This window comes from Plectrocnemia conspersa, unplaced genomic scaffold (genome assembly GCF_051122295.1).
Source record: "Plectrocnemia conspersa isolate PC_06_02 unplaced genomic scaffold, ASM5112229v1 ptg000010l, whole genome shotgun sequence".
Classification (NCBI taxonomy): domain Eukaryota; kingdom Metazoa; phylum Arthropoda; class Insecta; order Trichoptera; family Polycentropodidae; genus Plectrocnemia; species Plectrocnemia conspersa.
Window position 1 is genome coordinate 20,153,173 of NW_028277174.1, and position 14,318 is coordinate 20,167,490.

The 14,318-nt window shown below is 29.9% G+C and overlaps 2 protein-coding genes across 2 annotated transcripts; one reads left to right on the forward strand and one right to left on the reverse strand.

The window, feature by feature from the left end:
- Positions 1–10: 10 nt before the first annotated feature.
- Positions 11–7,543, forward strand: Hs6st (heparan sulfate 6-O-sulfotransferase). The gene is made up of 8 exons (XM_088193788.1): positions 11–265; positions 2,373–2,603; positions 5,787–5,884; positions 5,957–6,082; positions 6,143–6,225; positions 6,296–6,537; positions 6,691–6,875; positions 6,949–7,543. The coding sequence occupies exons 1-8, from the start codon at positions 98–100 to the stop codon at positions 7,085–7,087; spliced, it is 1,272 nt and encodes a 423-aa protein (XP_088049914.1). The 5' UTR covers positions 11–97; the 3' UTR covers positions 7,088–7,543.
- Positions 7,544–10,290: 2,747 nt separating this feature from the next.
- LOC148230922 (SPRY domain-containing protein 7) lies at positions 10,291–11,632 on the reverse strand. The gene is made up of 4 exons (XM_088193789.1): positions 11,152–11,632; positions 10,911–11,081; positions 10,533–10,850; positions 10,291–10,470 (listed from the first exon to the last, which is right to left on the reverse strand). The coding sequence occupies exons 1-4, from the start codon at positions 11,252–11,254 to the stop codon at positions 10,373–10,375; spliced, it is 690 nt and encodes a 229-aa protein (XP_088049915.1). The 5' UTR covers positions 11,255–11,632; the 3' UTR covers positions 10,291–10,372.
- Between the last annotated feature and the right edge of the window lie 2,686 nt (positions 11,633–14,318).

Below are 14,318 nucleotides of genomic sequence, written 5' to 3' on the forward strand. Positions count from 1 at the left end.
TTTGCGAACGCCAACAGTGTGGTGTTCGCGAACAGCCTTGCAGAGTGACAGGTGTCGGGGCCGTCGGCAGTGTAGTCTTTCGGCCCTTCGGGGCGGCATGCGCAGCGCGTCGGCGTGGCTGCAGGTGTGGAGCGGGGCGGACTCGGACTCGGACACCCCCGCCCCGCAAATGGAGTCCCGCGCCACCTTGCGCCGCCTCTGCTTCTGCTGCGTGGTGCTCGCCCTCTTCGGATTCCTTTTTTTCGGCTTTTTCTGTCCCGATCAGGTACGAACGATTCGTCTTACCGTACCGTAACTATTATTTAATACTATTGTTCGTTTTTATTTTGAGAGATAACAATCTTGGATAATTTAATATAGTACTAATTATATCCGAGTAGAGCCTGAAAATATAAAATATCCACATTCTATTAAAGTTATACTTCACTAATATACATTAATAGATATACATATAATTCAATTCAAAAATTTAATAACAACTTATGTAAATGACATAAAATTAAATTCTTAAAAAAGAAGGTTCTTTTGTTCCATATACTCTTGACATCTAGATCAATTGCAATGATTTGGAGTTTGAATTAGATTTGTCGTTTTCTGCAGTCTTTCTTATAAGAATTTCTTTTTATTCAAATGTACTGCTAAATAATACTATGTATAACATTTGTAAAGGTATCGAACAGTCTTGGCTTATGGTCCATTTGGTGATACATTTACCTGATTTGTCAGAATTTCAGATCGTCACGTACGTCAGCATAACGAATCAACTAGTGCTGCAGGTCATTAAAAGTTCTAACTATTCAAATTTATTATGATTTGTGACAAGTCTTTTTTCACAGTCGTCAATTGGTTCCAATACAATCATTTTAAGATAAGTATAGTCCACTGTCTAGATATTTCAGTGGTGCTATCTACACGTTAAATTAAAAAGTAATTCTTAAAGATGATTTCACTTTATTAACACATTGAATACCATGTGCACAATTTGTGCGTTTCGTCATTTCATCTTTGTATAACAAAAACACATGTTAAACTGGGTATTTTTCGAAACATATTTATTTAGCGCTTAAGTCAAAAATGTTACTAATATTATAATAACTAAAATAGTTTAAATATATCAATAATCGAATTTCTATGCTCAAAACTCGGTTAAAAAAAAATTCCAAAGTTATGTATTTACCATGTTTTTTCTCCTCTGATATTGTCTGAAACGAATGATACACCTTCAAAATTATTCAAACTTCCTGGAGGGTCATATTTTGACCAATCCAATGTCGCATTGTGGATGTCTTCTACTTAAGAATCTTTGAAGACGCGGTTTTACACTTATATAGACTTCTGTCTCAAAAACTTATTCAGAATCTCTGTGATCATTGATGTCTTCTCCATCTTTTCTAGGAGGTTGGGAAAGATGATCTTTAAATGTTTTTTCTCTTTCATCCATTTTGTAACATTCACAGTAAAAATCACAAAACATAATAATTACAATTTTAAATTCGGCCTACAAATTTTTCCTGGAACTGTCAAGAAAATAACTAAAATATCAGAGGTTTACCTGAAACAGTATAGTGCTAGACCAAAAACCCCAGTATTGGCTACACGTATAGCAACTACTTGCTTAGTCGTTTTAAGCAAATATTATATATCGCCCATATTGGTCAGCAATGGCATCATAGAAATGCAAATTTCGAAGAAAATTTCGCCATTGCTTATAATTTGTCTTATTGTGTCTGGAATATACCTATAAATTTTAGTTTCCGTCCATTCATTAAATTTTATCTCCTTTTTGATTAGATAAAATTCTATGGTCTTCGAACGTATTCATTAATCCTTAATCTAAGGTTTGCTGCCGACCACTGGTTGGAAGTCACTGAAGGAGATCATTGTTATTGATATGATGCCTGAGAAAATGGGATAAAAACATGTAACGATGTATCGACATTTTACGCTGTCAACAGTATCAAAGTTGAACGGTTGTGCGAATATCGCCACGTAAATCGACCGTAAAGTATTAAACATATAGAAATTATTGTAGAGGTCACAGAGTTTGATATTTGTTGTTTTAAAAATAAGTAAAAGTATTTCATCATCATTTTATCATAATCAGTATCATTTTTATTTTTAAAATATGTGTATTTTGTGATTCTAAACATAAATTTATTTTTTATTTTATTGGTACGCAATCCACATTTTGACGTTTACTAATTTTACCATTGTGAATATAAAACATGATCATTATGAAACTGTATTTTAAATTTGACATTAAAATGTTAACTAATTAAAAAATTATAATGGTTTAAAAAATAAGTCATATGGCTGCATTTTTATGAATAAATTTTTTTTTTTAAAAATTTAATTATTTAATTGTTTTACAGGTATGCGCCTTGTCGGGTCGAGAGAGACTGAATGAATTATATGGATTTCAAGACAACATCGGAAGACCTTTACCGAACACGCTCAACAAGCCGGGTATGAGTTACGACGAAGTTTTACACGACGACTTTCAGTTCGATATTGACGCCCACGACGTCATGGTCTTTTTACACATACAGAAGACAGGGGGCACCTCGTTCGGAAAGCATTTGGTGATGGATCTAGATCTAAAGGTTTGTATACATTTAGCATTGTATTTCTATACGAGATAACAATGCCGCAGAAACCACACAGATTGCTTTTGATTGAAATAGACCTTTAGTGCTTTGTGGTCAAATAACAGATTAATATGCCGAGTTGAAACTTTAATAATAGACCGCTGTTTTATATTGATGTAACACCATTTCCTACATAAAAACTAATCTATCAAACTTAAAAATTTTGTAGATTGCTTAAGAATTAATAATTTTCATAGTGTAGAAATAATTATTTTTAAAATGCTCCTAAAAAATTGAAGAATTTTTTTTATGTGTATTAAAATGCAATGTCTGTTACTACATTAGCGTAACATCCTGTTATCATTTAACTCTTCCTCTTCATTAAACAGGATGCACTCGTATAATTTTCATCTACTTTCACACTCTTGTTTGAACGACGATTTAAATGTTAATAATTGAATAGAATCACATACGATTTTAGTTATTAAAAAAAAATAGACCTAAAATTAAGTAAAACAATTTGATTTTACCTGTTTATCTTAAATCATATTTAATACAAAGCACTAAAACAGTTTTGCTTTTTTTTAATACAAAGCAAAATATGACGACTTATTTATAAATTACACGCTAATTATTTTTAATTATGTGTATTATATAACATTATAATAGCTCTGCACTTTTAACCACATAAGTAAGATAACACGATTTAATAAAAAAATAACGAATGAGATTAAATCTGGTTTTTTAGGTATCGTTGAATTTATTTCATTTTAAAATTCATTGTTTTCCAAAACTTTTTCTTAGAAGAAATGCTTAAAAATATATTTAATAGTCGACATAGTAATTTAATTCATTTAAAGCTGAGTTTTAGGCACTAGATTATAATTTTGAATTTAACCACTTTACACGCGGTCCCGCGAGGGTGTGTGAATTTAGAAATGTCCATTACACACTGTATCGAGCCTGTGCAGGAATATGAAAATCGGATTTAAACGTGGTCCCACATATAAACGTAATTATATTTGTCGTTATACTCAGGCTTCTGAGCATACGTGGGACTCCTTTGGCATTTCGTTTCAAGTAAAAAGTAGGCCACTTTTTTATTAGCTGTGGAAGTCATAAATTAGAAAAATACAAGGCAGTGTGGTCTTACATTTTTGCTCCTTGAAGTATTTCTCAATTGCTTTAGATGGGTTGGAGACAATAAAAGAAACTGAATGAATAGGTAGGTAGCAAAGCCGGCATAACATATTCAAGTAAGCATTCTTGACTAATTGGGGTTGCTTTATCTTTCCAATAATTTGACACACTTTTATTACTATATTGTCCCATATTTCTTAGAATTTATAAAACGCAATATGTTTATGTATGGAATGTGTTTTAAAACTAAAGATATCTTTATTTCCTTACGTCCACTGTTTATTATTGGGTTCATTCCATTATTTTATTATTGTTTGCGATTCTTAAGAAATGTTAAAGATATTTACAATTTTTTTGGAACACTGCAAAAAATACCCGTATATGTAATTTTAAAATACAAATTTTTGAATTTATTTTTTATTTTTTCTAGTTATATATAATTATTTACTATTATAATTTACAATAAAAAAATATGATTTTTTGGAACACTGCAAAAAAAACACCCGCATGTTAAGTGGTTATTGAGTAGAAAAAATTAAAATTTTGCTATAAAATAAATTTGTTAGTATTATTTTTACAATGTGAGGTTCGTTTTTTAATGTTATACAAATGGTGACACACATTACACTGCCATTACATTTTAATATATTTTTTGCCCCAAAGATTTAATAAACTGATTGAAAATGTAGATGTCATAATTATTAATAGTTTTTTCTATAATTTCCAGATTTTTCTTTTAACCCTTTGAGGAGTATCGCCATACATGTACAGTGGTCGATCTTTTACTGTTTTGAAGTACTCCAGATAGTTATATATTTACATATATAACTAGTAATAATAAATAAATAGTATTGTAATGATTTATATAGAAAATAATATCAATAAATTAAAGAGTACGAAATAAATTAACATAAAAAATATCTTATACTAATTTTATAAAGAATATTAACAGCTCTGTATTGATATAAAAAAAATATACCAAAGCTGAATAATATATAATAAAAATGTAAAATAAATAAACGTAATTTAATAATAAAAAGGTATTTAAATAAATTATTAAAACATACTAATACAAAATAGTAGTAAAAAAATCAAAGCAATGAAACGTTGAAAAGCACTGATTTTTTTCAATAATTTACTATAAATGCAACATAACATAATAATAAATAAATAACAACAGAAATAATTATGAAAACATACTTAAAATTAACTCATTCTAACCAACTAATTAACAAATGTGTGTAAATTAACTCACTACTCAAAGGGTTAATGAACATTTACATTATTTTATCAATATTAATTTATGTATAGCTCTACATAAATCGAATTGTCATATATTTATGCTTTCCTGGTCTTTGTGTCAGTCCTGTTTTTTATATATGACGAATTTAAATCATGTTAACGTACAGTTTGTTACGGTATGCGTGAAGTATTTTTTCGGTATCTGCATCAAAAGGATACAGTTGCTTCCGAAGCTGGTTGAACTCTGGATTCCAGACATCGAGCTGAACCAGGGCTGACATGAAGAGGGAAGCGGCTGCTTCTTTTATCTTTTCCATATATCATGGTATCCAAGTGTAGCAAAAACTAAATTTATAAAAATCAATCTAAAAAATATATCAAAACCTCCCCGTCTCCATAAAGGATAGTGATGCCGGATACCATCAGTAGCAAAATCGCGACGGTCAACCCGACCACGGTCGTCACTCGGACGATCAAGGAAGGAGGCCTGGCCTAACGCATGTTCGCGCAGCGTGCAGGCGCGAAAGCTAGGCTGGGTAATAAACGGTCGCCCATGGGCCGAAACTCCCGAGCCTAATGCGACCGTGGGAGGAGGGCGTGGACCCATTAAAAAAAATATCAAAACCTTATTTGAAAGCAGTGTTAGTGCCGTGCCTGCAGTAGTTTAAGTATAAATGCCATGTTTTATGCTCTTGGATTTTACTTCCAGGATTTATATTTTTAAATAAAACTATTTTGCTTTAATTTAAAAATAGATATATAAATCACAGAATTATAAAGAAGTACTTTAATATTTAATATAAAATCCTTATACAGAGACCGTGCAATTGTCAAAGAGCGCGCAAAAGATGTCATTGTTTTCGACCACACAGCAATGAAATCTGGCTGTTTTCTAGATACTCCACAGGATGGAAGTACGTATTGTGATTTTTGCACTGGATTTAATTTATAGCAATTAATTTATTTTTATTACTATTATTGAATAGATGCGGTCTTCATGCAGACTTTACAGAATTAACGTCTTGCGTTGATGGCGAATTAGATCGTCACGAAGGACAGACAGTCCTTCGTAGATATTTTTATATAACGTTGTTGAGAGAACCGGTAGCTAGGTAAATCAAATTTAAATAATATACAATATGATCAGAATAATTCATTATACAATATTTTAGGTATTTATCAGAATTTCGACATGTGAAAAGGGGAGCTACTTGGAAAGGAGCTAGACATTGGTGTCAAGGTAGAGCAGCTTCAGGTAAATTTTGATCGACGGTGTCTTTGAGTTTTAATAGTTTATGATAAATTCATATGTTATATGGTTATAGCATCTGAGTTACCGCCGTGTTATACTGGAGAATCATGGCGTGGAGTCACATTAGCAGATTTCATGTCGTGTCCTTCTAATTTAGCAGCTAATAGACAGACACGTATGTTAGCCGATTTATCATTGGTTGGTTGCTATAATTATACTACAAAATCGACAGTTCAGAGTAACGCAATTATGCTAGAGTCAGCAAAAAGGAATCTTGCAGCTATGGCGTTTTTTGGACTAACAGAATATCAAAAGGTAATGTAGAGCTTGGTATATTTATATACGGTTTCTGTTCTGTTGACTTAATTTCATTCGCATGTGTTAACATTAAATGAAGGCATGTCCATGATTTTTCGTTGAATTATATTATGTATATTAAATCTATTAATATATTATTTTAAATTTTAGATTGCACAATATGTGTTTGAAGAAACGTTTAATTTACGTTTTGCAATACCGTTTTCTCAACACAACGCTACTGTATCCAGCTCTACGCTGAATAGCTTGACGCATCAAGAAGCTGAAGAGATCAAGAAGCTGAACCATTTGGATATTGAATTATATGAATTTGCAAAATATTTAATGTTTAGAAGGTAGTGATCATTCATAACTATTTTATTAAATTACTATCGCTATTTATTTAATGATTGTTTTTTATTTATAAAGGTTTAAAGCTTTAAAAAAGAGAGATACTGACTTCGATGAAAGGTTTGCGCATCTAGGCGAAGTCGCATCCCGTAATGGCGTAACCGAGTTTGATTGGGATAATAATGTCGAGGATTACACAACAGAAAAGGGCCCGTAAAGTTTGTATGAATATTAAAAATTGTGCCATCGCTAATCAACAACGAAGCACACGATCTTTTATATTGCTTCTTCGATACAAGACAGATCATCAAATAATATTAATACTCGTTACATAAAATAAGTTATTTTTAAATAGAGATAACGAGTTTAATATCATCTCTTGTGTATTAATAATATATTTATTATACGCATTTATGTAATAAATCAGGTTACCAAATCTAAGATCGAGTTACCAATTTTTGTGTATGGATCGATTTAGATTATCAATATTGAATATATTTTAACACCATATTAAGATAAGTGTCACATTTTAGTGCATATGAAGTGATGTATTTTTATATAAACAATATAGAAACCATTTTTAATGGTCAAGTTTAAAAATCACGATTATCAATTTATATATGGAATCAATCGTTTTATGAATTAATATCGTAGTTCATAGGATTTTTGAAAATTAAAGTTTAAAAAAGGTTGAAAATTACTGGTTGTGTTTATACCATAAGTTAGATTTGTAGTAACTATATAGATTGTTTATGTTAAATCATATTTTTGTATTTATTTATTCATTTTTTTTTGTTTTAATAAATAGTATGTTTTTTTATGTATTTAAATGATACCGAATCAGTACAAAGTTATTTCTCTTTTCATATTTCTTACCAATCAGTAAGAATGATGAAAAACTCACTTTAGCCCACACTGCAAGTCAAGTGAATAAACGCTCTATACATCATCACTGTTTTTTGTTTGTTATTATTGTGATATTGCAATATAATTATGTCTGTATACTAAGAGTATCACATCGTAGGCAATTTTTACAAGCTCTTGTTGCTAGAAGTACCCAAAGAAAGTTTTATAAAATTAATTATTTTTCCAAAAAATCTTCAAATTTCTTACTCAACGGTTTTGTAATATTTTATACTAGTAAAATGCATTTAAATGTTGAATGATGTATGCTTAATTACCCAATTTTTTGCATGGTTCTTAATCTGGTAAAGTTTCATAGTACGGTTTCGGCATTCTGTATCAAGCATAATTGTATGTAATATAATTTCACCATACAAAAAAATACTTTTAATAAATATGTTTTAAAATACATCATTTCATATGCACCAGCAAGATATTAATATATGTGTATATAAATATATATGCTTCTCAACTTATCTTACGAAGGTGATGCTGATAGGAGGAGATACGAGAATGTGATATTTCCTCATTGTGAAACGAATAATTGGAGGTGATAAAACTACATTTATGTTGTTAGTATACATAGTTGGGTTTGGAACAGATGATAATAAAAAAATACATAATATATATTGTAAATATTTTGTACATCTCAATCAGGTGGACAATATCAACTACAGGGTTTTAGAGTAAATCATTATTTTAACTTAGCTCTGAACGTAGTGTTGTATAACGTAATTCTTGTCTGCGTTTTAAAATTTACTTTTGCTGATTTATTAGTACTATAAATCGTAAATTTTAAAAAAGAACATACGTATACTTTTTTTTAATCGTCTTATTTGTTCCAAAACCATATTTACACACATGTGCACAATGTGAACGGATCTGGTGGATCCATTACACATTCGTACAATTATTAGTGATTGTTGAAGATTCTCATATGTGGTTGTGTCTATATTTTGTTGTCGATCTCTAAAATGATCTTTAAATGATGGAATTTCATACGCATTTGAGAGCCATATTATAAAGCCATTTTTTTAATTATACATAAAAGTAATTTTTACTTTTATTATGATACTTTGTTAAAAATATCTATTTCAAACATTGATTATAAGTATTATTTACACAATCTAGGTTAATATTTAATAAATATTCTATATTAATTAATATACAGTGAAAATCGGTGTAAATACAATCCAGTGATTATGTTATTAATACATGTTTTTTTTTAAATTTGTAATACGATAATAAAAAGACAATTTTTGTTGAAGACTGAATGTTATGATTTAAAATATGATCAGTTTATTTATAATAATATATGATCATATAACTGAGTTTCACTGTAAATTTTGTTAATAGTTTGTTTGCATCGTATAGCTGTTTTTCTCGTTTCAAATATTTCTTCCTAAAATTTGTATATTGTACAATTGAAAAGACTAATTTGAAAGAGTTATAAACATATTTTATATTTTGAAACCAAAAATATTTTTATTGTTTTATTTGTACATTGGCTATTTTTGTATGTAATCAGAAAGTATATAGATTGTAATAATAGCATTTTCAAAGAATTGTCCTCGTTCTAATATAAGACGAAACGTTTATGCTGTTAGTTAACTGTCACAAATAATAAGACAGGCTTAGAGGCGATCGAGTTTAGGATTTAAGGTGCATTATTAATTCTAAGGTTTTTATTCAGTATATTTATATTTTTTGCGAAGAAATAGAATCATTTTTTATAAGCGATCTTGTGCTAATTTGCACGAATAGAATAAAATGGACAAAATTAATGCATTTTATTATTTTTTCATATTGAATTATTAATAGGTGAGAGTTTTACTATATATATATATATATATATATATTATTATATGTATAAATAGGTACATATTTTACACGTCCAACCACCGATTTTTAAGCTTTTAAGGCGGCACTCCCAATGTTTCGATCAAAATATAGTTTACATATAGGGCATGCCGTGCTTTTCAGTTTTTTTACATAGTAATTAATATAAATAGCGATTGTCTAATGCAAAAAAGTGAGCAGTTTCACAGCTTGTAATGTCTATCGTTATGTGAATGATACGAAATTATCAATTATTGTGATAAGTGAATGTATTATGAAACTATTATTTTATTGTTGTGTTCAATTGAATAAGAAATCCGAATATACTATGTTTATATAGTTTGAGTTTAGTCTTATTTTTAAAAACATACACACGTTCCTTTCGTGTTTAACCTGTGTTCAATCAAGATAGTTTTTAACACTATGAAGTTTATTTTAATCTTCTTTTTATTTTAATTTTACCTCTACAAATATATTTTTTAAATATATGTATATATATACGTTTTACAAATATCACTGATTATAAATACATTATACATTGAATAAATATTAATTTTGTGTTTATTTAATAAATTACATTTAAAAATAATTTTTATTTTTATTTTGATCCATGTGAAAATTAAACTTATTTTCCCTTTTTAAATATTAATAATACATTGGATAATAAAAATACACTTATGATATATAAAAGTACATTTATGGAATAACAACATGGTCGGTATTCAAATGGATGGTATTATTTATCGTTAGAAATGCATTTTTAAAGTAAAGATTGCTCCAGCATGATCCTTTCAAAGCCAGTCGGAGATGGATAGAGAAAGTGTTCTAATATTAAGTCAAGAATTGCGCCATCATCAACTGAAATATAAAAGTATAATAATCAATATAAATAACAATTAATATTTATTATTATAACTAACCATAGAGAGCTGGGTACACCGATCCTTTTATATTAGATATTGGAATTTCCATATTACGCCCATTCAAAAAGAAGTTCAACTCAATATGATCATATGCAATGCCGATTGTATCGCCTTCGGAAGGCATAGTCCTCGGATTTACGGTTTCAATAGTTACCGGGTGACGTTTCGGAGACGATGAAGTCGTACCAATTAAATCGGCAGTCGTAAGTTCCATGGGCGAAACAGACCTCTCAGTGGAAAGCTTGTAAAGCTCTATATTGTTATGCCTCACTGTACCGTCGCTGTTTAAACACCACGATTCCTTATCCATGCCACCTAAAAGCACCATTTAAAATTATTCTCGTCTAATTCATAATTAAATATTAGTTTAATTACCATGCACTCTGTTGAGATCTGTATTCCTTGTAGCTAATCCTATGGCCCACACGCCGCCTTGTTGCAGTTTAACTTCGAAATATGACTTTGACTGAACTAATGGCGCATTGCCGAGTGCACAACCTGAACCGCATACCCGTTGCCCTCCTTTTACTATGACGACTTCATGTCCTGTTATTGAATTCATTTAAATAATCGATTAAATGTTTTGTTTTGTGGCTTATTCTGAAAAATTTGTTACCCATATGGGAAGTATCCAGTTGTATAGGATTTTCTCTCGGCCTTACTGGAACAGAAGGCGTGAGACTAAAACCATTTAAGCATCCTTTCAAGCAACAAAACATAGCGCCTGATTGAATGCGTTTAAAGAAATACTTAACCTAATCAACGCATAATACAATCTGTCAAAGAAAGCTTTACCTCTGACAGATTATAGACTATTAAATTTTGGTCTAAACAAAAAATATTTCAACCAAAAGCTTTATTGAAGAATTAAAAAATTGGATATATAATGTATTAAAATATTTTATTGACTTTTCAAATATAATTTTGTAGAAAACTAATAAATGTATTTCTTTTTATTATGACAGCACTCTGGTAACGCAGGATTTTTTTGGATGACTTCAACGAATAGACAACGGCCGGTGCTACCTTATTCATCGTTAAAGGCATTTATTTCAATATAACATGTCAAATATTTATACTCTCAATAAAATACTGCTGCCGCGGCTTAATTTGTGTTTACTTGCCACCCGTCAAAATATTAGTAAAATAAAAACACTATATTGAAAAATAATATATAAAAAAGCTATATGTAAGCATTTGCAACCATTTATTTGCGTACTTGTTTGTAAAAATATATATTTTGTCTCCATGGCAATTTTAAATAAAAAAATAAATAGCTACAATATAATATGATTTTTCAGATATATTTCTTATAAAAATTATTTTAATAAAATCTCCTATATTGCGTTTTTGCACTTTGTAAAAAAACATATAATTTTTGCTACGCGGCCAAAATTTATTATGCTATCTGTATAATTTTATTTTTTAACAATTATTTGTCGGCTCAATTCGGCTTCATCTGTTATTCAATTGACCACGATGACTTTCCCAAAATGCGTCATAATAACTTATATACACAATATTTATAAATATATTACATAGTCATAAATACATATTTTTTATTTATTGTGAATTTCTGTTGCAACATCACAGGCGTTGACCCAATGTGTCACAACGGGGTAAACATAAAGTATTTGACTTTTCTGCTCTGAACATTGCAACATTATGTTCCAAAGATCTTGAAGGATGATTTTGTACTTATTTAGATAACTGGTAGGTTCGTCTTTGTCCAAAAAAGGAGTAAAATAACGTGTTTCAACTATGACTACCATACGTTCGAATTTCTAAAATCAGCCGAGTCTAACTAAAGTTTTTTCAAATGCCCATTTGCTGACCACGTAAATAATATTTTCTTCAGATATTTTTAAGCTCTGAAGTCAGCGAAAAGTGAGGACATTGTTTTGACTTTCAGCTCCTGCTACAACCGGTAGCATCTCTTGTTTCGTGAAATTTATTTCGCCGAATAAGCAAACTTCAATTTTATAATAGTATGTACTAATGTACTTAGTATATAATAAAATCGCAATGATATTATTACTTAAGTGATTGCAGTCCATTGATAGATAAGACGTAAGAGAGAGAAAGAGAGAAAACATGGGCAATATCGACGTCAGATCGTTTACTCTTGATCTCGAAAGTATAAGAACCGGCGGGGCGGGTCGACGGAGGCGTTTGACCTATGGTAATTTTGAGGATATTTCAAAAATGATCTCGCCTTTAAGGCGAGGGCCTCATTCGGCGTTGACCTTGGCCGGAGAAAGCGTCTCTGTGGCCCAAGAGTCGGTGCCCCATCGTCACAAACGGAAACCGGGTGTGGTGCGTAAACACCACTTGTTTACTCACCTTATGACAGGTTCTCTCGCCTTCCATCAAAAAATTATCATTGCCTATTGTCGGCTTATTCGTGTCGCATAACTTTCACTTCTCTCCGAGGAGCAGTCTGAAAAAATCGAAACCAGGAACAAGATTGGACATTTCGAAACGCGGACTTGGTACAGAAGGTAGCGTGTGTGTACCAAGAAATCGCGAAGAGGAATCCTGCTAATTGCTTTAAAACATACAATTTAGCTGGCAAATACACGATTTAAGATGATAGATATTTTTATTTAATATATATGATTTTGATACACACATATGATGACTAACATGTTAGTTTAGAAACAATCGGCTCAATTAAACACATCAACCCTCAAATTTGGGAATGAAACGATGACAGCTTTAAAAGTGGTATGAACTCTTCAAACATGTCTTTAGAAGACGTTAATCGTCCTAGAAGGCCTGTATGAAAAAAATATTCGCAGAGATATGTTGTTCTATGTGAATTTCTAATCTTTGAAAAAGCTTTAAAATAAACGATGGATTTACTTTGTTATAAAAATTCAATAAGTGTTTCATTATTGGAGCTAACTTCAAGAATCCTCAAGGCTCTTAAATAATATTTGTTTAAAAATCTATTATATTATAAATGTGCTGATGCGGAGGTCACTCGCTCATGATTTTGGTAATAAACATTGCATAGTTATATTTAGCTAGTAAGACGTAGTATGTCATTTTTAATTAATATAACGTTAAAAAATAGGGGAATCTCTTCCGTTATAGGTGACATTATTATGTAACATTCATACCATACGGTTCGTCATGACACTGATAATATCGATAGTCAGCTGAATCGCTACTCGCTAGAAAAATAATTATTTTATACCATAATAAACTTGTAAGCTGTTTCTGAGATATTATTAATAATAATCATGGCAGCTCGTGGCTTAATCATAATAATAAAAAAAAAAACACATTTGGAAACTATATTTATTTTTTATTTATTTGTCATTTATTATAATATTATGTTATAGAAATATGTAGTATTACCTATTTCTGTACTAATAGTACAAAGGTGCTGTTATAATCAATGTTACAATTGAATGAAAAAATACAAACTTTGAAGGAGGAAAATTAAAATAAATATTTTATTTAAAAAAAAATATACGAAGAAGAAATGATAATAATTTTTATTTAAATATTAGGTCCATAATTTTTGGCATAATAATTTTTTTCAATTATTTTATTTACAATTTTTTTCAAAATTAACCCTTTGCACTCGTATTTTTTTTTTGGTTGGGGTAGCGCCAGCTCGTATTTAATTTCGAGACTTTTTTTATGTTCAATTTATGGAAGTAAAAATGAAATAAAACATGTTTTGATTAATCTTTTTACAAATTAAAATTAATACAGCGAAAGATTGATAGTTTGTCAGTATTTTAGTTAAAAAAAAATTAATTAAATATT

Coding starts and splice junctions, on each gene's coding strand:
- LOC148230922 (XM_088193789.1), bottom strand. CDS start 11,254: ATGTTTTGTTGCTTGAAAGGATGCTTAAATGGTTTTAGTCTCACGCCT. Junction 11,082..11,151: donor ACTGGATACTTCCCATATGG/GTAACAAATTTT, acceptor ATTCAATAACAG/GACATGAAGTCGTCATAGTA. Junction 10,851..10,910: donor AGATCTCAACAGAGTGCATG/GTAATTAAACTA, acceptor TGGTGCTTTTAG/GTGGCATGGATAAGGAATCG.
- Hs6st (XM_088193788.1), top strand. CDS start 98: ATGCGCAGCGCGTCGGCGTGGCTGCAGGTGTGGAGCGGGGCGGACTCG. Junction 2,604..5,786: donor TGATGGATCTAGATCTAAAG/GTTTGTATACAT, acceptor ATCCTTATACAG/AGACCGTGCAATTGTCAAAG. Junction 6,876..6,948: donor AAATATTTAATGTTTAGAAG/GTAGTGATCATT, acceptor TTATTTATAAAG/GTTTAAAGCTTTAAAAAAGA.